The sequence below is a fragment of the Chanos chanos genome, chromosome 9 (genome assembly GCF_902362185.1).
Source record: "Chanos chanos chromosome 9, fChaCha1.1, whole genome shotgun sequence".
In the NCBI taxonomy this organism is placed as follows: Eukaryota; Metazoa; Chordata; class Actinopteri; order Gonorynchiformes; family Chanidae; genus Chanos; species Chanos chanos.
The window spans coordinates 161,359-187,661 of NC_044503.1; the positions used below are offsets into that span (position 1 = coordinate 161,359).

Here is a 26,303-nt window from a genome sequence, read left to right on the forward strand (position 1 = left end):
AACTTGAACTTCTATTGCTAAGTTAAACTGTTCTCGTCCAACACATTTCATTGTACCATTGACCCTGATTTTACCTACATTTGACAAATAAAACTGAACTGAACCAAACTACCGCTGTCATACTCATGAGCAAGATGGCACTGAGGGTGGCAGCCTCGGTACAGTGCTCTCCAGTACTTTATTTGTTTTTGTTTATTCTCTGTGTGTTCATTTACTCAAACCCAATTACTTTCACTAGAGAAGAACTGCATAAGATTAGGCAGTTCACTCTAGATAGTTTTTCACCAGTTTTCACAAACCCAGAAAATTTTTTGGAGGAACAGTGGCTCTCTGTGGGACTCGGAGGAGACACAGACAGGGTAAGCAGTGTGTTAGTAAAGCTCTGACAGCGGGGATTTTGAACTGCGCTCCCATCGATTCACCTGGCAAATCTCCGCTCCTTGCCCAATAAAATGGATAAGCTGCTTCTCCTTAACGGGACGAACCAGGACTTCACACATTTTACTGCCCTTTGTTTCACTGAAACTTGACTCAGTGAATCCATCCGCAACAGTGGATTACATCTGTTGGGCGTCCATCTACGCCGAGCAGATCACATAACAGAGCTGTCAGGGAAAGCGAAAGGCCACGTCATTTGCTTCTACATCAGGTTGGTGTACAGATGTCACAGTGCTAAGTAAATATTGCAGCTCGGAGACATTGTTCATAAACTGCACAGCATTTTATTCACCACGGGAGGGGAGTTTTCCTCCTTCATCCTGGTCAGTGTTTACATCCCAGGCCAGCATGAATGACACACTGCAAACCCTGGCTGACTAGATAACCAGCTTTGAACAGAAACATATGGACCCACTTTCCATAATCCTTGGAGACTTAAAGGAAAATTAAACCGCTCAGAGCAAAATTAAACCACAAACTACCTAAATATAGAAAGCATATCAGTTGTCCCACCAGTGATAATAACACACTAGACCACTACTACACAATACTTAAAGATGCATTTCACTTTGTTCCCCGGGCAGTTTTGGGGCATTCACTGCTTGGTTCATCTCATTCCAACCTACAGGCAGAAACTAAAATCTGCAAACACTGAAGAAATGGACCAGCAAGGCACTGTTTTGACTGCACCAATTGGAGTGTTTTTGAAGTGGCAACTGGCAACCTGGACGAATTGGCAGACACTGTGACATCGTACATCAGCTTTTGTGAAGACGTGTGTGCCAACCAAGACCTTCTGCACAGTGGCGCCGTTAGGTCCAATCATTCAGGGCTTTAGCCCCAAATATTTTCACCCTGAAAAAGGAGGTGTTTATTGCAAAACTACAGACAGACTGCGTAACAGAGCGGGACTTGACTTGCGGCGTCCAAAGAAGAGGGGAGTAATCAGGCGCTTCACAGTGCACACAAAGTTGGAAGCTCTGGTTTTCTTAGCCCTGGACTTAGCCCCTGATCTTTTCAATAGCTAGAAACGCCCCTGCTTCTGCACATACAACAATAACAAGCCATGGTTCACAGCCATACTAAGTCAACTTCGTCAGGGTTAGGGTAGGGTTAGGGTGCCTACAGAAGTGGGGATAGAGCCCTGTACAAGCAGGCCAGAAACTCACTGACAAAAAAATCAGAGTGGCTAAAAGAGGCTATACTGAAAAGTTGAAGCCAACAACACTACATTAGTGTGGAGAGGCCTGCAAGACATCACAAACTACAGAAGACTACCCCCCCCTGCTGAGGCAAACAAAGACCTGGCTGATGACCTGAATGTCTTCTACTGCAGGTTTGAGAGGGACAAATTTACACCCCTCACCCACTCCAGCCCAATGACAACAGTCCAAATCACAGCTCTGGCAACTCCCACCCCCCGACCCACCCCCTTGATACTCAGGCTGCACTCCAGATACGTGAAGAGGATGTGAGCCAGCTCTGCCAGAGACAGAATACGAGGAAAGCACTGGGTCCGCACGGTGTCCCCCGCCCCCGTCTTAAAGCCTGTGCTGACCAACTGGCTCCAGTCTTCACGCAGATTTTCAACAGATTCCTGGAGCTGTGTGAAGTCCCCCCCTGCTTCAAACACTCCATCATCATCCCAGTTCCCAAGAAACCCTCCATAACGAGACTGAATCACTACAGGCCTGTTGCTCTGACATCTGTGATCATGAAGCCCTTTGAACGACTGGTGTAGGCCCACCTGAAGAACGTCACATGACACCTGCTGGATCCCCTGTAGTTTTCCTGCCGGGCAAACAGATCAGTGGATGGCGCAGTCAACATGGGACTGCACTACATTCTGCAACGCCTTGACTGCCCTGGGACACATGCAAGGATCCTGCTTGTGGACTTCAGCTCGGTGTTCAATACCATCATTCCAGAAATGGAGGAGAATTTGCCCCAAACTCTCCCAGCTCACTGTATCCCCCACGATCTGTCAGTGGATCACCAGCTTCCTGACAGGCAGGAAACAGCAGTTGAGGCTTGGGGAAGTCACTTCTGGTATATGGACAGTCAGCACTGGCGCTACCCAGGGATATGTCCTCTCCCCACTGCTCTTCTCCCTCTACACCAACAACTGCTCCTCCAAGGACCCAGCTGTTAAACTGCTGAAGTCTGCGGATGACATTACGAGTCATCCAAGATGGGCGATGAGTCTTCATATTGGCGGGAAGTTGAACGGCTGGTGCTCTGGTGCAGTTAGAACAACATGCAGTTAGAACATGCTCAAGACTGTGGAATTGACAGTGGAGTTTAGGACACGCCCCTCAGCACTGCTCCTCCTCTCAATATCCAACAGCGCTGTGTCAACTGTGGAGACCTTCAAATTTCTACAAACTACCATTTCCCATGAGCTGAAGTGGGAGACCAACATCAACTCCATCCTCAAAAAGGCCCAGAGGAGGATGTACTTTCTGCAGCAATTGAGTAAGTTTGGTCTGCCACAGGAACTGTTGATCCAGTTCTACACCCGTCATGTGCAAAGCCACCAGGGTCTGTTTCGGAGCAGCCACAAAACAGGATAGGAACAGACTGCAGTGAATAGTTAGAACAGCAGAAAAATCATTGGTGCTCCCCTGCTCACCCCCCAGGACATACTCTTCAAGAACCAGGAGACAGGCAGGGAAAATCATTACAGATTCCTTGTACCCTGGACACAACCTTTTTCAAATCCTCCCCTCCAGGAGGCGCTACAGAACTCTGTATACCAAAACTACCAGGCACAGGAGCAGTTTCTTTCCTCATGCCATCACCCTCATAAATAACTGACCAGTATCATCTGCTATGCCATAGGTACTCCTGTGTCTCCAGCAGTGGTGGAGGAAGTACTCAAACACTGTACTTAAGTAAAAGTACAAATAAACAGACAAAAATGTACTCTGGTAAAAGTAAAAGTTCCACATTAACCTTTTTACTTGAGTAAAAGTAAGTAAGTACCTGCTTTTAAATATACTTAAAGTATTAAAAGTAAAAGTACTTGCTGAATGTATTCCCTAATGCAATGGTCTACAATATCATTGTGTGCCTACTGTATGTATATTTTGTTTAATACATCAATAGTATGGGCTGTGCCATTTTAATTAACAATGCTGCAGATGATGCTACTGATAACACTGGCAAACAATCTCTTATCAATTATTTGAAAGGTTATTGTTTTTATTGTGTTTACCCTCTGTGACACAGTTCACACTTGGACTTACGATTCTGTGAATCAGAATTTCAGGGGTGACCTGCAGAGTTAAATGCCATTAAGCAAAATAAGAAAGAGGACTGATTATACCTTTGAAAGTTTTTATTTAACTGTAAATAAAACCAAACACAATATAACACAATGCAAAACCATTGTGTTATATTGACTGCAGTAAACACATTCAAGTCAAAGTTGTCTGCCTGAAAAAAGGGGCATTAAACACATCTAACAAAGGAATAGGCACTGATCCTAACACAGGATTTCAACATGTTATCTATTACAAAATTTATACTTTTGTCAGACTGTTCTTACAGGAGATGGAAATTTGGTTTGGCTCAATATAAGCATGCCAAGTAGGGTTGACAGTCTGACTTTTAAATTCCATTTTATTGTAATTAAGACAAAGGTATCTTTAAAGTAATTACTACGATGTTAATCCTGTCATTCTATAATACCAACTAATTTTAAACCTTAACTCTGAAGGAGCACAGGGCTAAAGAGCCCCTAGCCACACAAGCAACATAACCACCGCTGTTCCCGGGATCTAGCATCCAAACAAACACCCAGGACCACGACTACATTGCGTTAGCAACATGCATGTGTTACTTGCCAGTTAACGCTAGATTATAATAATTAAATCATGTTTACTTGTTGCTAGTGGTGCATTTGAACAAGAGGCTAGCTAAGGTGACATAAGACTTCACTAACCTAAATTAATTTAACATGCAAAAGTCAGATAGTGTTAAGCAACCTAATTTACCTCAATATGTTTCTTCAAACTTGACAGTGAATTTTTGAAAGCTAGTATCTCGTGTTTTCGAGGGAGACAAAGATGGCACCGGAATCTCCATGAATTATTTTTAGAACCGGTTATCTCAAACAACTCTTTTAAATAAGGCCATGGGTGGCGCATGTCTGATGGCTGAATCTCCGTGGTGGCCTCTCTCGAATCCATTTTGGGTGTTTTATCACCGGATAGTGCTGCTGCTGATGATGCTGTTGCTGATGCTGCTGCTGCGGGCGCGCCCCGCTCATGTTGAAGGAGGGTCTAACATTACCTGCCCGCTTTGATTGGTTCAGTGGACCAATTCCCCTCTCGCCATTGATTACTTTAAAACTAACAAACAAACCAAAAACCGCAATGTGACTGTAACGTGTAACGCAACGCATTGTAGAAATATAGTGGAGTAGAAAGTATAGATACCTGCTGTAAAATGTAGTGGAGTAAAAGTCAAAAGTACCCACAACTAAATCTACTTAAGTAAAGTACAGATACATGAAAAATGTACTTAAGTACAGTAACGAAGTACTTGTACTTCGTTACATTCCACCACTGGTCTCTGGATAGTTATTACATCCTGCTTCATATCTATAAATACCATATTGTACATATACTCATACATCACAATTTCATTCCCACACATGATGCACATTACTGTTGTATGCATTACCATACACATTTTATGTATATTTTTTGTCTTGTGTATAATCTGCATATTGCTTGTATATTGTGTGTTGCTTGTAAATAATATGTATATTGTCTATTTATTGTCTGTATTGCTAGAGAGAGACCAGTGGCTGGAGCCAAATTCCTTGTGTGTGTTAACAAACTTGGCCAATAAATCTGATTCTGATTCTGATACTGTGATATTGCTGTTATACTGTCATACTGCTGTTATACTGTCAAACTGTCATACTGCTGTGATACTGTCATAATGTCATACTGCCTGAATGGTCCACCAAGGCATCCAGTACACAGTGTCCTTCGCCCAAGTGAGACTTTGTCCATGGTTCCCAGTGAGTGTCTGAAAGGGGCATGACGGTATAATTTGACATTTTCTCATTAAGAATGGACTGGTTAGAGGGTGAAAAGCCAATAATGACAAAGATTTTCTGTATCGCTCTAAAAAAGGTTACGGATTTTGCTGAAGCCTTCACAGACTCCAAAGTAACAAAGTTTAAACTGTGGCTTCTACATGGCAGAAACAGCTTTTTCATCTAGGCTTAGGTTTCATCTTTGCACTTCCTGCATTTTCCCCCTGGTATTACATTGGCCCTGTTTAGACCTTGCATTAGATCCGATTTTAATGATCCGATCATGAGAGGACAGCTCTAAAGTATGTCCATTTAGCCTGGCTTTAGAATCCATCTCCACGTGTCTCAAGTGATCGCTTGCGATCGGATCTCACTTACCCATTCTAGGGCATATGCAAATAAACACATACATCATTTTTGTTTGCAAAGACCAAATGCATTGTTGTGTTTGACAGGTGTCATATGAAATATGTAACAGCATGAAATCTGGAACATTTTCAAAGGTTATGCGCCAAATTGTGTCAACAGTTACTAATGTAAACTATCACATTCAGAGCCACCAAGCTGTTAAATTGCTGTTAAAGATACTACGTACCTTAAAGAAGTAAGGTATGATACAATGAAATTCCTATTTTGTGGTGCATCTAATCTAAACTGATTGTAGACGATACGACGATAGGAGATGTATATTAAATGTCTGTTCAAACAGAATTATTTTCATAAATTTGTAGTGTGGTTTACTAGCGATTTGGTATCATGTATTGTTCAGGGGTCAAATATTCATTTCAGAAGTGTTTTGTTTAACCCACAGACTCATAACATGATTTATTTACCTCAGCGTCAGTGGTCAAGATGGCATTCACATTTACGCTGCTAAAAGAATGTGATCACATGCAGTCCAGACCACCTCCGAATGTGGTTTGATCAATCGGATCTTGACGCGACTTCAATGTGCACTAGGTACGTCTACACCTGTACTTTAGAGCTGTCCACTTGTGATCGGATCACCAAAATCGGATCTAATGCAAGGTGTAAACAGGGCCATTGTCATAGCTTTGTCCCCGGCAGTCATCAACACTGAAGCCCCATTTTTTTTCAGATGGCTGATAAAGGCGTCGCAGAGTGCTTTGCCTGTTGCTGACCCAACTGGGAGAAATCCATTGAAGTGTTCGTCCTGCTATTGAAACACCAGTGTTCTCCTCACAGTTCATAATTGCAAAAGGACTAACATCAGTTCAGCATAACATGTTGAATGTGCAGTCCATAATCATGGTGTAGTATTTATCGTGGTGAAACTTTGCAGCAATTGTTGCAACACCCATCTCCCCCATTCCTGAGTGATGCATTCTGAATGTCCTTGACATAATTGTCATGTCCTGTTTCTTGATTCTTCTTGCGTGTTCATTCAGGGTCAAATTTAGCAATTTTACAATTTTTACAATTTAGTTATTTGGCAGACGCTTTTTACCAAAGCGACTTACAATCGGTGCATCAGTCGGATTTCTAATACCTTCAACGGAGATCATAATAAGACTGAGCGTCAAATTGCCCCTTCGCATTGCGCCCCTGGAATACTTTTACAAACACAAATACAAGACAAAGTTTTTTTTTTGTTTTTTTTTTCCTAGGAAAGGGAGGTTAGGCATTGGGGGACAGGTGTGTTCTAAAGAGGTGGGTTTTCAGTTTCCTGCGGAAGATGGTAAGAGATTCCGCAGTCTTGACTGCATGGGGGAGGTCGTTCCACCACCTCGGGGCAATGGCGGAGAAGAGGCGTGGTCGGGAGGAGTGGCTGCCAGGTTCCCGGAGTGAGGGGACCGTCAGTTGTCCAGAGGACGTGGAGCGGAGGGTCCTAGTTGGGGTGTATGGAGTTATAAGAGACTGAAGGTATGATGGGGCAGAGCCTCTTGTGGCCAGGTAGGCCAGCACCAGTGTCTTGAACTGGATGCGGGCTGCTACCGGAAGCCAGTGGAGCGCAGTAAGCAGCGGAGTGACATGAGAGTGCTTAGGGAGGTTGAATACCAGGTGTGCAGCGGCGTTCTGCACGAGCTGGAGCGGCCTGATGGCGCAGGCCGGCAAGCCAGCCAGTAGAACGTTGCAGTAGTCCAGGCGGGAGATGACAAGCGCTTGGACCAGGAGCTGGGTTGCCTGTTGTGTGAGGAAAGGGCGGATTCTCCTGATGTTGTATAGGGCGAATCTGCAGGATCGTGTGACTGCTGCGATGTGACCGGAGTATGTCAGCTGGTTGTCGAGGGTTACGCCAAGGTTTTTGGCTGCTGTGGTGGGGAACACCACAGATCCCTCGATGGTGATTGCAGTGTCGATCGCTGGGGAGTTCTTAGCAGGAAAAAACAGGAGCTCCGTTTTCTCCGGGTTGAGTTTGAGATGGTTAGCAGACATCCAGGAGGCAATGTCAGCTAGGCAGGCTGCGATGCGAGGTTGAACCTGGGAGTCAGAGGGGGGGAAGGAGAAGAACAGCTGTGTGTCATCAGCGTAGCAGTGGTAAGAGAGGCCGTGGGTGGAGATAACCTGACCAAGTGATCTGGTGTAGAGAGAGAAGAGGAGTGGACCAAGTACTGACCCTTGTGGGACACCTGTGTGTAAAGGGTGGGTGGAGGAGACCGATTCCCTCCAAGAGACCTGGTAGGAACGGTCAGACAGATAGGACTTGAACCATGCGAGTGCAGAACCCGCGAAGCCCAGCCCAGCAAGGGATGAGAGGAGGATCTGGTGGCTGACCGTGTCGAATGCTGCGGAGAGGTCTAGGAGTATGAGGACAGAGCTGAGAGACTTCGCTCTGGCCAAGTGGAGCTCCTCCGTGACAGCAAGGAGGGCCGTCTCGGTGGAGTGGCCGGCTTTGAATCCGGATTGATTTTGATCCAGGAGATTGTACTGCAGAAGATATGGTGAGAGTTGGTTATATACTGCACGTTCCAAGGTTTTGGAGAGAAACGATAGGAGAGAGACTGGACGGTAGCTACTGACATCAGCAGGGTCTAGGGTGGGCTTCTTGAGCAGTGGCTTGACCTGTGCTCTCTTCAGGGCAGAAGGAACCGTACCAGTAGATAGGGAGCTGTTGATCAAGGACGAGATGAAGGGCAGAATGTCGTCCGAGATGGCCTGAAAGAGAGGGGAGGGGATGGGATCAAGAGGACAGGTAGTAGGACGATGGGATTTGATAAGTAAGAGAGCTTCAGCGTCAGATAGAGGGGAGAAGGAGGAGAAGATAGCGGGGGGGGAGGGTGCAGGATCCGAGGTGGGAGGGGAAGGGGGGAAGGAGTCGCAGATGTCATTGATCTTCTTCTCGAAGAAGGAGACAAAGTCATCAGCAGATAGGGATGAGGGAGGAGGAGGAGGAGGAGGAAGAGAAAGGAGGGAGGAGAAGGTGGAGAAGAGTTTGTGGGTGTTGGAGGAGGCAGAGTTGATCCTAGAGTGGAAAAAGGCAGATTTGGCAGCGGACAGGGTAGAGGAGAAAGAAGAAAGAAGAGAGTGGTAGTGGGATAGGTCGTTGGAGGATCTCGATTTCCGCCATCTCTGTACAGCCGCGCGAAGTTTGGTTCTCTCGGCACGGATACTATCAGTCAACCAGGGACTGGGAGCGGAGAGGCGAGCCGGTTTGGTGACTGTGGGGCAGAGGGTGTCCAGGGTGGAGGCCAGCGCAGAGAGGACCGTAGAGGATTTCTCTTCCACAGGGAGAAGTGAGAAGGCTCTTACAGATGGGAGAGAGGAGCAGACCATGGAAGAGAAGGCACTAGAGGAGAGAGTGCGAAGGTTACGTCTAGCTGCGACTGGTAGCTTGGGTGCTGAGGATTTCAGGGAGGGAGAGATCGAGAGAGAGAAGGACATGAAGAAGTGATCTGAGGTTTGAAGCGGTGTGACCGTGAGATCAGGAACTAGGCAGCCTCTTGTGAAGACCAGGTCCAGTTGATTACCACCCTTGTGTGTTGCAGTGGACTCCACGAGGGTAAAGTCAAAGGACTGAAGGAGGGAGAGTAGGCCGTCAGACTGAGTAGAATTCGGAAGGTTGAAGTCTCCTAGCAGCAGGATGGGAGTGCCGTCTTCAGGGAAGGCTCTGAGGAGGATGTCAAGTTCATCTAGGAATGACTGCAGAGGGCCTTGGGGGCGGTAGAGAACAGTCATATGTAGTTTATAAGGGGAATAAACAGAAACAGCATGAAATTCAAACGATGTTGGGGAGATAGAAGGGAGAGAGCAAACAACTCCTCCTGACGTATTAGACAGATCAAATAGTTTATCTGTTGTTTTAGGGAAGGCCAAGTTGCATTCAACAAAGTGTCCAAAAATGCTGATTATACAGGAAAGCAGTTCTTCTATATTTTTCTTTCTTGAGTAGCTCCATGTGGTAGTAGTCAACTGTTTTCTTACCAGTGATTCCATTCTGCAGTGTGTGCCATCCATCCATACCATGAGCTTTAGAGCTCTTGTATCCCTTTAGTCACTTAGAATTTTCCAGTCATCAAATCCAACTTTTTTCCAGGCTTGCATCTTGATTTCCAAATAACTTGCAGCAGGAGTTTAAAAACCCTTCTTGTGGCCATGATAGTTTCATTTTCTCTCCATTTTAACTGTGTAATTGTCATCCTTACAAAATTCTACAGGACCAAGTCATTATTTTACTGGAAAACTATGTCCATCACCTGGTTTGGGCGTCTTTTCACTAGTGCAGTTCTTACAAAAGCCGACATTGTTTTAGGCCATAATGCAGAGTCGTCCAATACCTGAGATGGGGGCAGTGTCACTAATGCACATGGGTCTACTGCAGACTCCCACACCACTGTCAATTTGCAGCACTGTCACCAAGTGCTGCAAATTCACCTTACAATTCTGTTCCTTCTCCACTTACTGGGTACCAAATTACATTAGCCTGCTGTGGCAACATTCCAACTGTCTCTGCAATGGATCCATGTAGCGGCTCGACACTGTCTCCAGTGATAACATGGGCATAATTCACCTCAGGAGCTTTTAGCTTTCAGAATCTTTTTGCTAAAGATTCTAACCATTTAGATCTTTCTTGAGCACTATGCATAATACAGACTCAGACAGTGTCACACCATTATTACAAACCCACTCTCCCAGTCACACCATTATTACAAACCCATTCTCCCAGTCACACCATCATTACAAACCCATTCTCCCAGTCACACCATTATTACAAACCCATTCTTCCTGTCACAGCAGTTTAAACAGTTCTTTCTGTGTCATTAGAGCATTGTCTCACTCAGACTGAAATGGACACGAGTTAAAGAAACGTTACACTGTGAATGTCTTCTATAAAAGTGAAAGACTTCAGAGGTGAGATGTCTGCAGTCTCAGGCCTAATGAACAACACTTGACACACAACACTTGACATTTAAAATGTCATTATTTATTGAGTGTTGTTTAAAATGTCATTACTTATTGACAAATATTTCAAATGTCATTATTTATTGAATGCAATTTGATGCTCCTGTCTGTGAGACCAAAAAGCAGCTTTAACTGTTAACAGGTCAAATTGGTGTCCTGTAACAGTTCACAGCAGTATGGAAATGATTTTGCAAGAATCTTGGTGGCTATCAGCATTACAGTTTTTCTCGATTGCTTAAACACAAAAACTGGTTCCTGTACTAAAAAAATACCCATACTCTTTACCTCATTCCCAAAAACACACACATTTCCCATAACCATAAACACTATTTACCTGTTTCCACAAGTTTCCATATTCAAAACTCTTTATGCAAAATCTTACACAAAGTGGCCAAATAAATCATTCATTCTACCATATCTTCATTCAGCAAACACACGCTCTGAGTATAATTAACTCAAGTCATCACAACCTAAACTCAAGGAGCACACCTTCCTCCAGGTGCAAACACTAAGCTTTAAAATCATTAACACATCAATCAGGTTAATAAATAGGGCCTAGAGGCATGTCCATGTGCTTTGGAACAATGGATCCTAACAATGCTGAAGTTGCAAGACAACAGAGAGGCAGAGGACGAGTGATCTCTGATGAAATCCATGCCACCCTAGTTCATCACGTGCTCATACACGGGAGGACTATGAGAGAAGCTGGACAGCTGGTACAACCCAACCTAAGCCCTTACACAGATGCATCCATTGTCTGTACTTTGAGAAGGTAATTTGCCCTGTTGTTACTGTGATACGTGTAATGTTGTAGTGCATATAGACTGAATCTCCACTTTGTTCTCAGTGCAGTTTTTACCACAGTAATGGATGACCATAGGTGAGTAATTGTCAAATTTCACTTTTGCGGAACTGAGAGGCAACCATCTATTGGAGGTAGGCAGAGACTTCTCACAGCCGAGCAGGAGACTGCCCTGGTGAATATGGTGATAATGCCATCTGTTTGAGGGAAAGTCAAACCCAAATAGTTGAAGACCAAGGAACTGATAGCATCAGCATTTCCACCATTGACTGGATCGTTCAGAAGAACCATGTAAGGACAAAGCAGCTGTGCCGTGTGCCTTTTGAAAGGAATTCAGAGTTAAGGAGCAATGATTCCAATATGTGCAGGTAATTTCTATACTGTACAGAATTTTTACAGCATGGCCCATCTCTCCAGTATATTAAAACAGTACTGTATAGTTATGTGTTACAGTAACTGCAGTATCAGTACACAATCTTTCATTCCAGCACAGCAGTACACTACAGTACTGTGTTTGTAGTACAGTAAAATGTGTGTTTTTTGTCTTCTGTCGAGTATCATTGAGCTGGATACCAGGGCTGGCCCACATGAGTACATCTTCACTGATTAGGCAGGGTTCAACCTATCAAAAAGGCACAAAGGGGGACACAGCATCACTGGTCACTGCCATCATACAAGTTTCTGGACAGAGGGGAGGCAACATCACTCAATGTGCAGCCATCAGCAATCATGGCGTCCTCCACCGCCATGTCAAAGTCCATACAACATGGCACAACTCCTAGATCAGCTGCACAATAACATTCTTCAACAGGAAGGGGAACCAGGACAACCAGGTCAAGCCCAATATGTTGTCATTTGGGATAACGTGAGTTTCCATCAGGCTGCTCTGGTTCAGGTTCAATGACCAACCCAGGTTTACCATTCTTTTTTTGCCAGCATATTCCCCATTTCTGAATTCAACTGAGGTATTTTTTTCAGCATGGTGGTGGAGAGTGTATGACTGCAATCCCTATGCACAGTGAAACCTCCCGGAGGCAAGGGTGGATGCCTGTGGTGATGTGTCTGTGGAGTCTATCCAGGGTTTAAGGCACATAAGGGCATTTTTCCCATGCTGACTGGCAAGAGCAAACATAATGTGTGATGCTGATGAGATATTATGGCATGACCCAGACCTAAGACGAGATGATGAGAGCACTGATGCTGAGTAACCTGTACATTTGCTGCATTTGGAAATAAAGCTTTTGGAAATTGGCTATTTTACTGTGCATGGACTCTTCCTTACATGTTTTATCAGTGTGACATTTCAAAGGTCAGGTTTTTGACCCAAACAGCATATACAGTAGTATTCCCTTATCCACTAATGTAATTAGAGTACTGTTTTGAATTTCTCTCGCCAAGGTGTTCCTGAAAGAGTTATCTGGATAATCAGCAATGTGATTTTACAAAGCTCCAAATATTTTTTTCTGAAAACCCATTCTAAACACTTTGGTAGCATAGTTTTGAATTAATCCTTCCAGTGTGTAACAAAGTCATGTAGTCTGTGTGTGACAGCTTGTGTGTGTTGTCTGAGGGCAAAGATTGAATTGGGACCCAGAGGTTAGATGTTTGTACCGTGGGGTGTGAGGTTTTTATAACTGAAGATTTAAGAAAATGCTGAGTTGTTGCAGGAACTGTATCTAAGCAATTGAGAAAAACTGAAAACCTGTTGTGACTTTGCTGTGTAAAGCTGAGTCTCGGTGTGCAGTTGTCTCTCCTAGTGTCTTGCCAAAAAACTAAACAAGAGGAGCTTTTAAGAGATTACAAGCTTCTGCTCTATTAGAGAAGAACTGTACCCTTTCAATGAAATGACCCTGTGTGCACGCGCGTGTGTGTGTGTGTGTGTGAGCATGCACACATACTTATGTGTCTGTGCTCATCTGTTTGTGTGCATGTAACCTGCGTGTGTGTGTGTGTGCTGTGCTTCTCTAACAGAGTAAGCATTCTACATAGCAAACATACCAACACAACAAATAGGCTACACAGTGTATTCAAGGCATAATGAACTCTATTATACATGTAAGTGCCATCCCTGCTTTTAAATGTGCCTAAGAGGACAATGTTTTTCTACCTCGCTTTCAGGAACAGAACGGAATGTTATGCTACTGTGTTCTACACTGCCCTGTTCCATTCCATGTTATCTCCTCCCAGGTTCCTTTCCAACACTTCGTTTGAGGGACTGACTGGTCCCGTTAGAGTGCAGCGGAACGTGTCACGTGTTCTCACATCACAGCGTGTTCATGTGTGGAGCCTGCAGCGGGATGCTGTAGGCCAGCCTTCCTGGGTGACTGTGGGGAGCTGGGACGGCAGCCAGTTGGATATGGAAGAACAGGGTCTGTGGCATAGCTCTGCCCCTCGCCAACACTCCGACGGTCAGCAGGGTAAGGAAGGAGGGCGGTGGAGACCAGGTGTGCCAGTGGCTGGTCACCGTCTGCGCGTGGTCACGCTGGTGGAGCATCCTTTTGTGTTCACACGAGAGGTGGACGAAGACGGCACCTGCCCAGCCGGACAGTACTGTCTTGATGCAGCAACCAACAACTCAGACACACTGAACCGATACTTTGCTGAAGTAGCGCAGGGTAACAATAGCTTCCTGCCTGAAGACTATGCCAAGTGCTGTTACGGATACTGCATAGACTTGCTGGAGAAACTAGCGGAGGACATGCAGTTTGAGTTTGACCTTTACATTGTTGGTGATGGGAAGTATGGGGCGTGGAAGGGTGGCCGCTGGACGGGCCTGGTGGGAGACCTGCTGAACGGCGTGGCAGACATGGCGGTAACCAGCTTCAGCATAAACTCTGCCCGCAGTAAAGTCATGGATTTCACCATCCCTTTCTTCTCCACCAGTCTGGGCATACTGGTGCGCAGCAAAGACACAGCTGCTCCCATTGGGGCATTCATGTGGCCACTTCACTGGTCCATGTGGATGGGCATCTTCGTGGCTCTGCACATCACCGCACTCTTCCTCACCCTGTACGAGTGGAAGAGTCCCTTTGGAATGACGCCCCATGGGAGGAACCGGGTGAAAGTCTTTTCCTACTCTTCTGCACTCAATCTTTGCTATGCTATCCTGTTTGGACGCACTGTTTCCAGCAAGACACCCAAATGTTGGACTGGCCGGTTCCTAATGAACCTGTGGGCTATATTCTGCCTTCTGGTTTTGTCCAGTTACACAGCCAATCTGGCAGCTGTCATGGTTGGAGAGAAGACCTTCGAAGAGCTGTCTGGGATTCACGATACCAAGGTGAGATCTCAAATCATTACATTCATTTCCATTTTTATTTCAGTGAAGAGTTGATTTTATTCTGAGTGAATCTGTCTCAGTTACCAATGAGCTGCTACTTTACATGCTACTTTGGTGCCTTTCTTAAAGATGAGAAGCGTTGTGTATAAATTATGTTCAAAGTGTATGAGGCAGAATGCATAAAGTGGTTAGCTGTGGCTATTCCATGCATTAACAAGCTGTGAAAGTACTAAGCAGTTGCCTGTTGGTGAGTAAGTAGTTAGTGTTGTGTTATGCAGCATATAATTAATAGTAAGTGTATAAAGTTGTTGTAAATGTGTAGCCGTGTTTTTGTAGCATTGCTGTTTGATTGAATGCTCTTTTCTGGATCTCAGCTCCATCACCCCTCTCACGGTTTCCGATTTGGTACAGTACGTGAGAGCAGTGCTGAAGACTACGTGAAGAAGAGCTTTCCAGAGATGCACGAGTACATGAGACGCTTCAATGAGCCCACTACACCAGACGGGGTCTCAACACTGAAGTAAGAGTTGATTCCACCATCAGAGGACAGAAAATAACAGGATGTTTTTACACTCACAGCTCTGCTCTTTCAAAGGCTGTATATGACAGGTCTCTCAGAAGCACATTCTGTTTGGTCTGATTGTAGCAATATTTTGGCTACTGTGAATTCTTATATCGGCAGTTACTAGGGACCAAACACAGTTATTTTTACTCGAACATTCTTTACTCTCTGAGGGTCCGTCTGTTCCCCGGGCGTCACTGCTGGAACATCACAGTCCTAGACTATCACACAGACCTAGAATCGGTCACGTTGACGTTGACTCAGAGCAGAGCTGAAATATTGATCAGGGAGACAGAGAGAGAGACAGAGAGAGAAACAGATAGGGAGAAGGAGAAAGAGAGGAACAAGTGTAGTGATGTTTGAAAGAGCCTATATAAACTTAAAGTTTTTCATGCCTCTCTGTTAATTCGGGACACAGGAACATTATAACTAAAACACAAAGTCTACTGAAGTGCTGGTTCTTAGAAGAGGATGTGATTTAGCAGACAGTCTCTCTTCTGTCAGGGCTGTGAAGCTGAGACAGATCCTGAAAAACTACAGACTCAGTGACCACGTCTTAGTCATCGAATTACAAAGATATAGACTGTATTTGGCTTTCTCCGTCAATATGAAGAATATTTAGAATACTTTAATAATAGAAACATTATTTTAAAACCTTTATCAGATAATTGGTTGAGTGATTAATCACTAATTATAATTATATATACCTATATAGATTTTACATGTTTCCATTTTAATATGTACATACCCTATTATAATCTTTTTAAAGGGTTAAAATTTCAAATCGAGGCCCATCATGATCTGCAGTTCATTACACACCACACTGTCACAATATTTAACACTACAGCATATTACACACCATACTGTCAATATTTAACAGATTATACTATGCACTCAGCCCTGAGTATCTCTTTCACTAATCCTGTCAACATTAGCTCAGGATGAGCTCACCCCAGTCTTTTGATTCTGGTCCTCTTCCTAAACCAGATGTCCAGTTTTGTAGATAACTCTGAAATGTCTCTCCAGTCTAATAGGAGACATAGTTATTGCCTTTCTCAGGACTAGTGTGCACTATATATCTGAATTAAACCAAAGTCCCATGTATAACCCACCACTGGAGATCTGTTGTGTGTTTTACTATGGCAGTCTTGTACAGCAACCTTTTGAGGATGAACCTAGTGTAAACATAACTGAGCACCTCCAGTCTTAAATCTGGCCAGAGACAACTGGTGTCTGATCCTTATGACATTAGCTTCCTCTCAGCTCTCCTCGCCTCTTTTCAGGTCGCATGGTCTGTCACCAGGGTGAAATTTAGCCCCAGAACATGGTGTTGGAGCTCCAGGACTGCCCATTTAATGGCTAGGGCCGTTCCACAGCTACATAGTGCTTTTCAGCTGGAGACAGCTTCCAGGACAGGCGTTGAACAAGATGTCTTGGGATAATACTGCCACCAGGCCTGTCTCAGAGGTGTCCTTATGCAGGCGGAATAGTCTGCTGCAGTCCCGCATGCAAAGGACAGGCTTGGATGTTAATGCAGTTTTCAGGGCCTGAAGTGTTTCCTCTGTAGCTTGTCTTTGTCAGGTTGGCCTTTTTTGGTCAGATCTGACAGAGGTGAGACAGTGGAGGAGAGGTGAGTCACAAAGCACCAATAATATCCCACCAACCTTAAGAATGCTCTTGTCTGCATTTTAATGGTTGGTCAGGGGACATTCCTCATCGGTTCTGTTTTCTTCTCCTGTGGTCATAGGAGCCCCCTTCCACTCTGGAAGAACAGGTACCAGGTGTCCAGAGATGGGGACTCAAGTTTGTGACTTGGACTCGAGTCGTACTTAAGTCGCACACACAATGACTTGAGACTTGACTTGAGACTCGACTCGGACTCAAGATTTGGGACTCGTGAACAATCTTTATTTCATTTTTTATTTATTTTTGCACATTAACATTAAGGAAATATCTGATGAGCTGGATGTCACTCTCTCCCTTGTTATCATGCATAACTACGCATGCGTGCGGCCACAGATGACTGTAAGCTGCAGCAACAACCTGATAACCATGGCGAGCACACCTGCAGCTGCTGTGCCATTTGTGATAACCTTTGGCTCTAATGCCTTCACACAAGGCCCAAACAAAAGAATAGCTAAATGCAAGTTGTGCGGTAACAGAATAAAGGATGCTGGATAGACCACATCAAATTTTATCAGGCACCTCAAAACGCACCCGGATAGGTCAGTTAGTTACCTGGTAATGTGAAGGACAAGTTAACGATAGTGCCTATGGACATCAGCTATCTAACATTAACTTGTTACTAGCTTTGTAGCTAAGGGAGGTTAACCTGATTAGACTGGCATTCACTGAATATTTTGAAAAGATGAGTAAATGTTGCAAAATACAGTTATTAACTTTTTAAAGCAAAGCTTTCCTTGTGTGTTTTTTCATATTGCATTGCAATAGCCTGTTTAAAGTGATCATATACCAACAACAACTAATCAGTGCTGATACTGTATGCTAACAGATAAAAGAGTGATGATAATACAGTATGCTTTGAATTCCTCAGATATAGCAATGCAGTGTTCTAAGCAGACCGGATGGCATGCAGCAGGTGATAGAATGTTCATTACAAGCATAAGAGACTTAAGACTTGCAAGATGTGCAAAAAATGACTTGTGAGCATCTCTGCAGGCCTCCAACAGACCTACATGGCATATGGCCGGGTAGTTGGTCACGCTTCCTTGCCGCATTGCTTCCAGCACCCTGTGTACCCAAACAAGATGTTCACCCCAGTTCTCTGTGTGGACCACTATATTATCTAGACAGGCAGCACTATAGTCTCACTGGGGCTTGCAGGCCCTCATGTTGGCTTTGTTCTTTGGCGATCTGTTGTAATAGATCAGAAAAAGGGTTAGCCACACTGGAACCTTCCTCATCTTTTAAGTCTACTTCCTTGGCCTCCTGTTCAGCCCAGATCCCTAGGCGCAGAGCAGCTGGGACAGGGTGGTTCTTCCTCATCCTTCCCCATTGAAGTGGTTAGGAACTGTTATTGGGGCAGAGGACTGTACCGCAGAGGGTCTCAAACCCTGGCCAGTCCCTTCCCAGGGGCAACACAGCCAGGAGGTCTGCCACAATGCCCAGGGTGATGGGCTGCTCTCTGGTGGGGCCTGCAATGTTGACCATGGTGGGTGGAACATGGTTCACATCCCCATGCACACAGGAGGCAGGGTGTCCTCAGTGGGCTTCTGTGTAACAGGTTGGATGGATGGTCTGTCCAGGGTTACTGGGTTCCAGGAGCCCAGCAGGGCTTGTACAACTTTCCCTTACACTCATAGCATGCAAGTGAGTGAAAGAAATGGTCTTTGACTATCTGATTGATTGCTTGCTGGACACTGATTTGGTCTGGCTTGAGCCCGGATCAGTTGAGACAGCTTGGGGCAGACAATGAGATCAACTCTTGTATTATTGGTGGAGTTGTTGGGCAGTGGAGACTGAGGAGAGATCCATCTGTGCCAGGATCTATGTTTTGATAGTCCTCCACCGACATCCAAGGGAAAGCAGAGTAGGCACATTGAGCTTCTCCACTTAGGAAGGGTGTCAGAGCCCATGCCCACACCCTTTTGGGCCATCACTCCCATTCAGCAATACTCTCAAAAGTAGCCAGATAAGCCTCAGTCGACTTGGTCAGGAGTTGGTGAGCTGGTGTTTGTTGGTTGGGTGTTGAGGCCAGCTGGCTCTGGTTGTACAATAGTCACTGAAAAAGGGTTCCCAGTGTGGCTGAAAATTGCCAGGAGTCCCACTGACTCTGGATGATCTGCGGTATGCCACCTGGAGATGGAGCATAATCCTGAAGTGAAATTCAGTTGCCAGCGTTGGTTTCCATGTCTCCTGTCCACATTCTCCGCCAGCAAAGGAGGAGACACCAGACCTCTTCCCAGACATTCTTTTAGCTCGGAGTAGCTTGCACCTGATGAGCCACCAGCCATTCCTCCCTCAGGTGTCCTGCCATGTGGCCTTGTTGCTCTTTTGGAATGCCATGTACTTTTGCTCAGGGGCGCTGTAAGTGGGGAGGAAAGTTAGGATGATTCCAAGGGCCTAGCACTGACAGGGGGCCCTCACAGAACACTATTAATAACACTGTTAAGGTTTGGGGGCCCAATATTATATTCTTTCATAGGGCCCAAAATTTCCAGGGGCACCCCTGCTTTTGTTGTTTAGGTTTTGGCTGAGCAGTCCCAGGATGTGGTGCTGAAGTTCTACTCGGCCATGGCTGGGTGTAGTGTCACAAGACGTCACAAGACATAAAATCCATCAACCACAGCCTGAAGCTCCAGTGCCTCTCTGAGCCATTCAGGTATTGCCAACACAACCTGGACCACTCTCTGCTGAAAGTAAATAGAGCAGATTCTCATCTCTCAATCAGAGCTGACTTTGGAGAATTGTTTGACCACAGACAATTCAACACTGTCAGTGCAGCTACTGCCAAGTGATTCTCCAGACCTGCTGAGCCCACAACACTACCTCATATTGTCAAATTGTAAAACAGAGGTTCCACTCTGACTCAGCCACAGAACCACCACCTGTCTCACTTCACTGATTCAGGGCAGTATATGAAATATGGCAGGTGGGTGAAAGGGGGTGGGACCTGCCAAGTTCTCCTCCCATCTCTTCCATCGGAAATCGGTGCCTTTTTGCAGGAGTATGCATGCCATATAACAGCTTCCACAGAAAAGAGCCTTTCATTTCTTAGTTTCTTCTGTAATTCTCTGATTGAGTGACTCTTGGACTGTGAATCTGTGCCACAAGTGGCAACCAAGTTGTTCACAACCAAAACTCATCCATTGTAGCACAGGCAGGGCTAGACCAATGCCCATCGAAATATTTTGGCATAGATATTCTCCTCTATGCATTCCCAGATTATATTTGTGTTCCTTGCAGAACCTAAAGAAACAGCTGAACAGCTTTCTTCCCCCACATGGTGACTGTGAAGGGCCTGATACTGGCCTCTGAGCACTAACAAACCCCTCAGGCTTTGACCAATGACTTACACCGGTATGACTCTTTCATTCCCTGAGAGACTGTCACTCTGTGAGTTGCAGAATATCCTCCTGCCCTCTAATGAACATAGTGAAATCATCAACATATCCACACAAAGCCGTTCTTCCTGTAGACGCAGTAAAGATCTCCCCTGCATGTCAGCCCTAAACTTACAAAATAAGGTTTATGTGGATAGGCTGTACAACTGTCCAGACGATGACCATCCCTGGACCTTTCAGACCATTACTGGACAACAGGAAGTCCACATCCAATGTTAGGCATGACTGTGCACAGGACATGAATCTCCTCCTTCACCAAAACCTCTGACGGTTTCATAAAATATTTATTTTGTACTCTGTCAAAAGCTTTCTCTTAAAAAACGGATGATAGCTGTCTTGATTTTGAAATCTGGACACATCAATACAGTCACATAAAAACTGTCCCTTATAGCCTCCATGTGATCCCTCATTCTATTTGAAAGACATTTAGACAGTGTTTTATAGTGAAAACAGGGCAAGGTCACTGGCCTCCAGTTCTTTAACAATTCTAAATTGCTTTTTTAGGGAACAACGTCAAAACAGTTTATGGGTAAGTGACTGAAGTTAAGGAAGCTTTTAAACACCTCAAACAGCTCCAGTTCAATTTCCCCCAAAGACGGACAAAAAAGACCACTGTTGTTAAATTACTTTTTTGCAAGAATGAGATGCTCATGACTTTACATGAACTGGGCGTGGATCACACACAGCTCGCTCTTATGACAAGACTCAATGTGTCTCCACTGCTGATAATTACATTCTAATAGTACTCCTCCCCACACAGATGGCCTTATTATTTCACAGCCTTTCACAGGATGAAATTGCCTCTATCCATATCTAGCAAGTGGAAAAAACTGAAAAGAAATCAAAACTTCAAAAGAAGTTGTGTTTCCCTAAATTCAGCTTCAAGTGTGATTCACCTGTTGTTTCTATCTGCATCCAGCCAATGTTTTCTTTACAATGATTTCTCTGAAATATCACTGAGTTGTATCTGACAGAGATATTCTTCAATATGCACAAGTTTATTTATATACATTGTCCACTCACAAACCGTGCCAAAGGAAAACTCCTTGTCTTCCTCCTCTTTAGCAAGAGTTAATTTTTTGTCTTGTTTTTGGCAGCTGTAGATTTATGACTGTTATAATATCACTCCCATACAGTTATGCACTTAACCCAGATAAGCCATGTCATAGACCCCAGCCGGAGCACTGAGCTGTGTGCAATTTTACATGTAGGTGTCTTTGTATGTATACAGGTCTTTGTGTGTATGTGTGGCTCTGTAACACACTCCTCTCTTTGTGTTTAAGGACAGATCCACCGCAGCTTGATGCCTTTATTATGGACAAAGCCCTGCTGGACTATGAGGTGTCCATCGACGCTGACTGTAAACTGCTCACTGTTGGCAAACCTTTTGCCATTGAAGGTTTGACACATCCCATAATATTTTCTCTCAGAATTAGAGCTGTTCCATCCCACAGTAGTTGTTAAATCACAGGCCATTTTCAGTGACAAAGGTTTGATTTACTAATTTATTTCGAATTATTTTATAATATTAACATTATGCCTTGATCACTGAGCAACTCACACAAACATATTCAAATGTGTTTCTCTCCACTTGTTTTTCTCTCTCTCTCTCTCTCTCTCTCTCGCACTCTCTCTTTTCTCTCTCTCTTTTCCTCCCTCCCTCTCTCTCTCTCTCTCTCTCTGTCTAGCTCCCATTTGTATACTTCAAATTCTGTTTGTGAATTTTACAGCTGAACATGTTTGGGGAAAAGGGAATGTCTGTGAGTCGCTGAAGAATTCCAGTAGAACTCAGATATCTTCTTTACATAGCACCAGTCAGACTTTTCTCAATTTTCCTGCCCTGCAGTAATGACAGAGTAATTAAGGTTTGCTTCAGTTAGACCTCGCTCTGCCTCCCAATCCCTGTGCTGATTGGCTTTCATTCTCCCTGTCTCTTCTCTTTGCTCTGTTCATTCGTTTCCTTCACTATTTTTTCTTTCCATTAGAGTCTGTGTGTGAGTGCAAATGTCTTTCCATCTGAGCTCATCCACTGTTGTCTGTGAGTCACAGGAACTCATGTCAGTTTGTGAGTCACAGTAGTTCATGTCAGTTTGTGAGTCACAGTAAGTCATGTCCTGTGAATGAGGCTTTTTTCCACACTTCATGAGTTGACTGAAATGATTAACAGGCCTGTGACATATTTAGCTGTAGATACATGTTCTGTGTTTAATCATCCTCCCGTTTTTCAAATTTTTTTCCTTGTTTTGTTTCTGTCACACTGGCTTTTCTCCATCACAGTCATAGAAAACCATTTCACACACTGAAGCTTCTCCTAAACTTCAAAGAAATTCAGGAAAAGGATGATGATGATGATGATGATGATGATGATGATGATGATGCTGATGATGATGCCGATGATGATGATGATGATGCTGATGCTGATGATGATGATGATGATGCTGATGATGATGATGATGATGAACATTGGTGTCGGCCTTGAACAGGGCTTCAAGCCAGAATTTTTTAAATCGGTTCATTATGAGCAGAATCGGTAATTTAATGTTTCTGGTTCTGTGGTCCACACAGAAAATTATCATTGCTGAACCGTAGACGTTTATACATTTAGACTTTCTGTATACAAGAATGAAGACACAGGTTGTTTGTGCCAGGTCGTTTAGTGTCAAACAACAACAAAAATGTTTTAGGCTACTCAGTACCCTACAACAATAGCTCAATAGCTTATGCAAATAAATAACAGAAATAAGCTATGTGTGTGTGTGTGTGTGTGTGTGTGTGTGACTAACAGTACTACTGATATACACACACAGTAAGTAGTTCTACTGGTTATAGGCACACTGTTAAGTTACTACAGTTATTCTGAAAAACTCTGTTTATAGCTCAGCACTCTGAACAGTGAACCCAGAAATAATTCAAAATAACTCTTGATTAGCATTAACATAGATTAAATAATAGAATTAATGTAGCAAATACATTAATCCTCTTCAAATTTAATACTCCTAAGTAATTTAAGATCCCGGATCACCACATTCAGTAACAAGGAGATCATTTATCACAGCTTCAAATAATAGAAATGCAAATGTATATCAAATTCTGTTATATCAAATTCAAACAGTACAGAATGAATCGAATGAATTGGGATTTAGGTGGAACTAAGGCACATTCATTGTACATGCACATACAACAACATCTAAACTATACACATGAAGACCAACAACTAATGACAGACAATGACAATATCCTTAATACCTTTAAGTTCAAGTTCAAGTTCAAGTTCAAGTTTATTTAGAGCCCAATATCACTGTTTACAGTCTCAAAGGGCTTTACAGGCCACAACAGTCAAATCAAAATATGACGGCACCCCCTGACTTAATCCTCATGGCGGGCAAGAAAAAACTCCCCAAAAACCCAAAAGGGAAATGGGAAAATGGGAGAAATCTTGAGAAGGACCACAGAGAGAGGAGACCCCTCCTTGGCCAGACAGGTGTGCAATAGGTGCCGACCACATGGGCAGTTACAATTGAAAGTAAATTGGGGCATGAACAAAGGGGATGGCGATGCAGACAGGAGGCTGACAGGGGGATGAAAGATGATAACACCAGGATGGATCAGTCCACAGGGCGGGAGGAGTCAGGATCACTGGTGTCTCAGGAGTAGCATGTGTGGTTCGACAGAGAGAGAGAGAGAGAAAGAAAGAAAGAAAGAGGGAGAGAGAGAGAGAGAGAGAGAGAGACACATTGTTAGATGTTCATTTCCACATAATGGTTAAGGTAAATATACATCGTGTGCTGAGTGCAGGCAGAGACTCCAGCAGGACTAGCTAGTACAGCATAGTTAAAAGGGAGAGCTAGAAGGTAATACGGACATGATGGCACTCTGGGACACAAGGCGGCCACCCACTCCACCGTCAACAAACCTGAGTGAACATGTTAGATTGGGGGGGTGACAGCATCCAAACATCCCAGTTCACCAAACATTCTATGCCCGAGAACCCTCCAGATCTGCTCCTTTGCCTAGTCAAGAGCTATTAGCAAAAGGCTTGGCTAAACAGATAAGTTTTCAGCCTTGACTTAAACATAGAGACTGTGTCTGAGTCTCGAACATTAATTGGGAGGCTGTTCCATAACTGTGGGGCTCTGTAAGTGAAGGCTCTGCCCCCTGCTGTAGCCATCATAACTCGAGGTACCAACAAATAACCTGCACCTTTTGATTTAAGTTGGCGTGGTGGATCATAGAAGACCAGGAGTTTGCGCAGGTACTGTGGCGCAAGACCATTTAATGCTCTATATGTTAATAGTAAGATTTTATAATCAATACGAGATTTGACTGGGAGCCAGTGCAGTGTGGATAAGATAGGAGTGATGTGATCATATCTTTTGGTTCTAGTAAGAACTCTGGCTGCTGCATTCTGAACTAACTGTAGCTTATTTATACACCTATTAGATCATCCAGACAGTAAGGCATTACAGTAGTCTAACCTAGAGGTAATGAAAGCATGAACCAATTTTTCAGCATCTTGAAATGACAATGCATTTCTTATCCTTATCCTTTAGTATACCCAAATGAAGCAACTATGCATGTATGAATTATTACTCATGTAAAGGCATGCTTAACCAAAGAAAACTTTCTGAATCATGGTCTAGTGGAGTTACTTACAACCATGGTTGTGAGGGAAGGAGAGGACAGGCTAAAGAAGTCGAGAAAGCCCAGCCATGCTCAGGTGTGACAGACCAGAGGTACTGAGGTTGATTTTGGGAGACAGCGCGTGAGACTTTCTGTCGATACTGGCAGAGTCTTTTATCATCGTGGATCTTCTGAAGTGGCGAGAGTGTGCAGGGGCGAGCTGAGGCTGACACCACTAACACACACACTACATCATGACTGACTGACACAACAGAGGATAGCAGGGTGTCTGGTTTTTATCTGGTTCGGAAACAGGGGGTACTTTTGTCCTTTTGGGCTGTCTCTGCCTAGAGAGAGGAGACACTCCTTGGAATTTGGGAAGTGTTAATCTGACTTTGGTTTAAATAATTTTACGTAACTTTTTCCAGCTAAGGAATAGTAAAATTATACTAGCTTATTTGAATCCTCTGCATTTTATGCTTCTGAATGATATCAAATATGATTTCTGTAACATTGCGAGCAGCTTAGGTTCACTGACAGCTTGGGAATTAACTGTTGGTTAATCGGTTAGTGGCTATGTGACTGATTACAGATTCAAAGTGCACATTTATCCGGTTATGTTGTATGAGTTAGCATGATTTTCTATATTTCTACATAGTTTGTGAACAAAAATGCAGATTGGAGTCGTGGCATGGTCAGAATTTCATTCCCATGGGAAACTTGATTTTAGTTTTTGTTTGTTTTTTTGTTTTTTGTTTTGTTTTGTTTTCCCATGTTTAGAGATTCATTTTAGTGGGTGTACAGAGTTTTTACTGCATGTAGAGAATTTCTTATGATGTAAAGAGAGATTTTTACTGTGTTTAGTTTTTTTTTACTGGAAAATAGTTTTTATAGAGTATAATAGTTTTTATAGTCTTCTTAGAGTGTTTTTAACTATGGGTAGAGTTTTTAAGAGAGTTGTTAGAACAGTGAATCAGTGCTGTCTAGATTTCTGTCAAAAGATATATTCTGTCAAAAATACAGATGCATAACTTATGTATGTTCCCCAAAACACTCTCACATCGTCTGTGCCTAGAGCAGTTTGCTGGTGACTGGCTGCAGTC

At 43.9% G+C, this 26,303-nt stretch overlaps 1 protein-coding gene across 1 annotated transcript in view; it reads left to right on the top strand.

Moving 5' to 3' along the window:
- Positions 1–26,303, top strand: part of grin3bb (glutamate receptor, ionotropic, N-methyl-D-aspartate 3Bb) — an 82,847-nt gene that overhangs the window by 44,482 nt on the left and 12,062 nt on the right. The window contains 3 exon segments of the mRNA XM_030784149.1: positions 13,842–14,934; positions 15,309–15,454; positions 21,864–21,979. Coding sequence (XP_030640009.1) covers positions 13,842–14,934; positions 15,309–15,454; positions 21,864–21,979 — 1,355 coding nt within the window.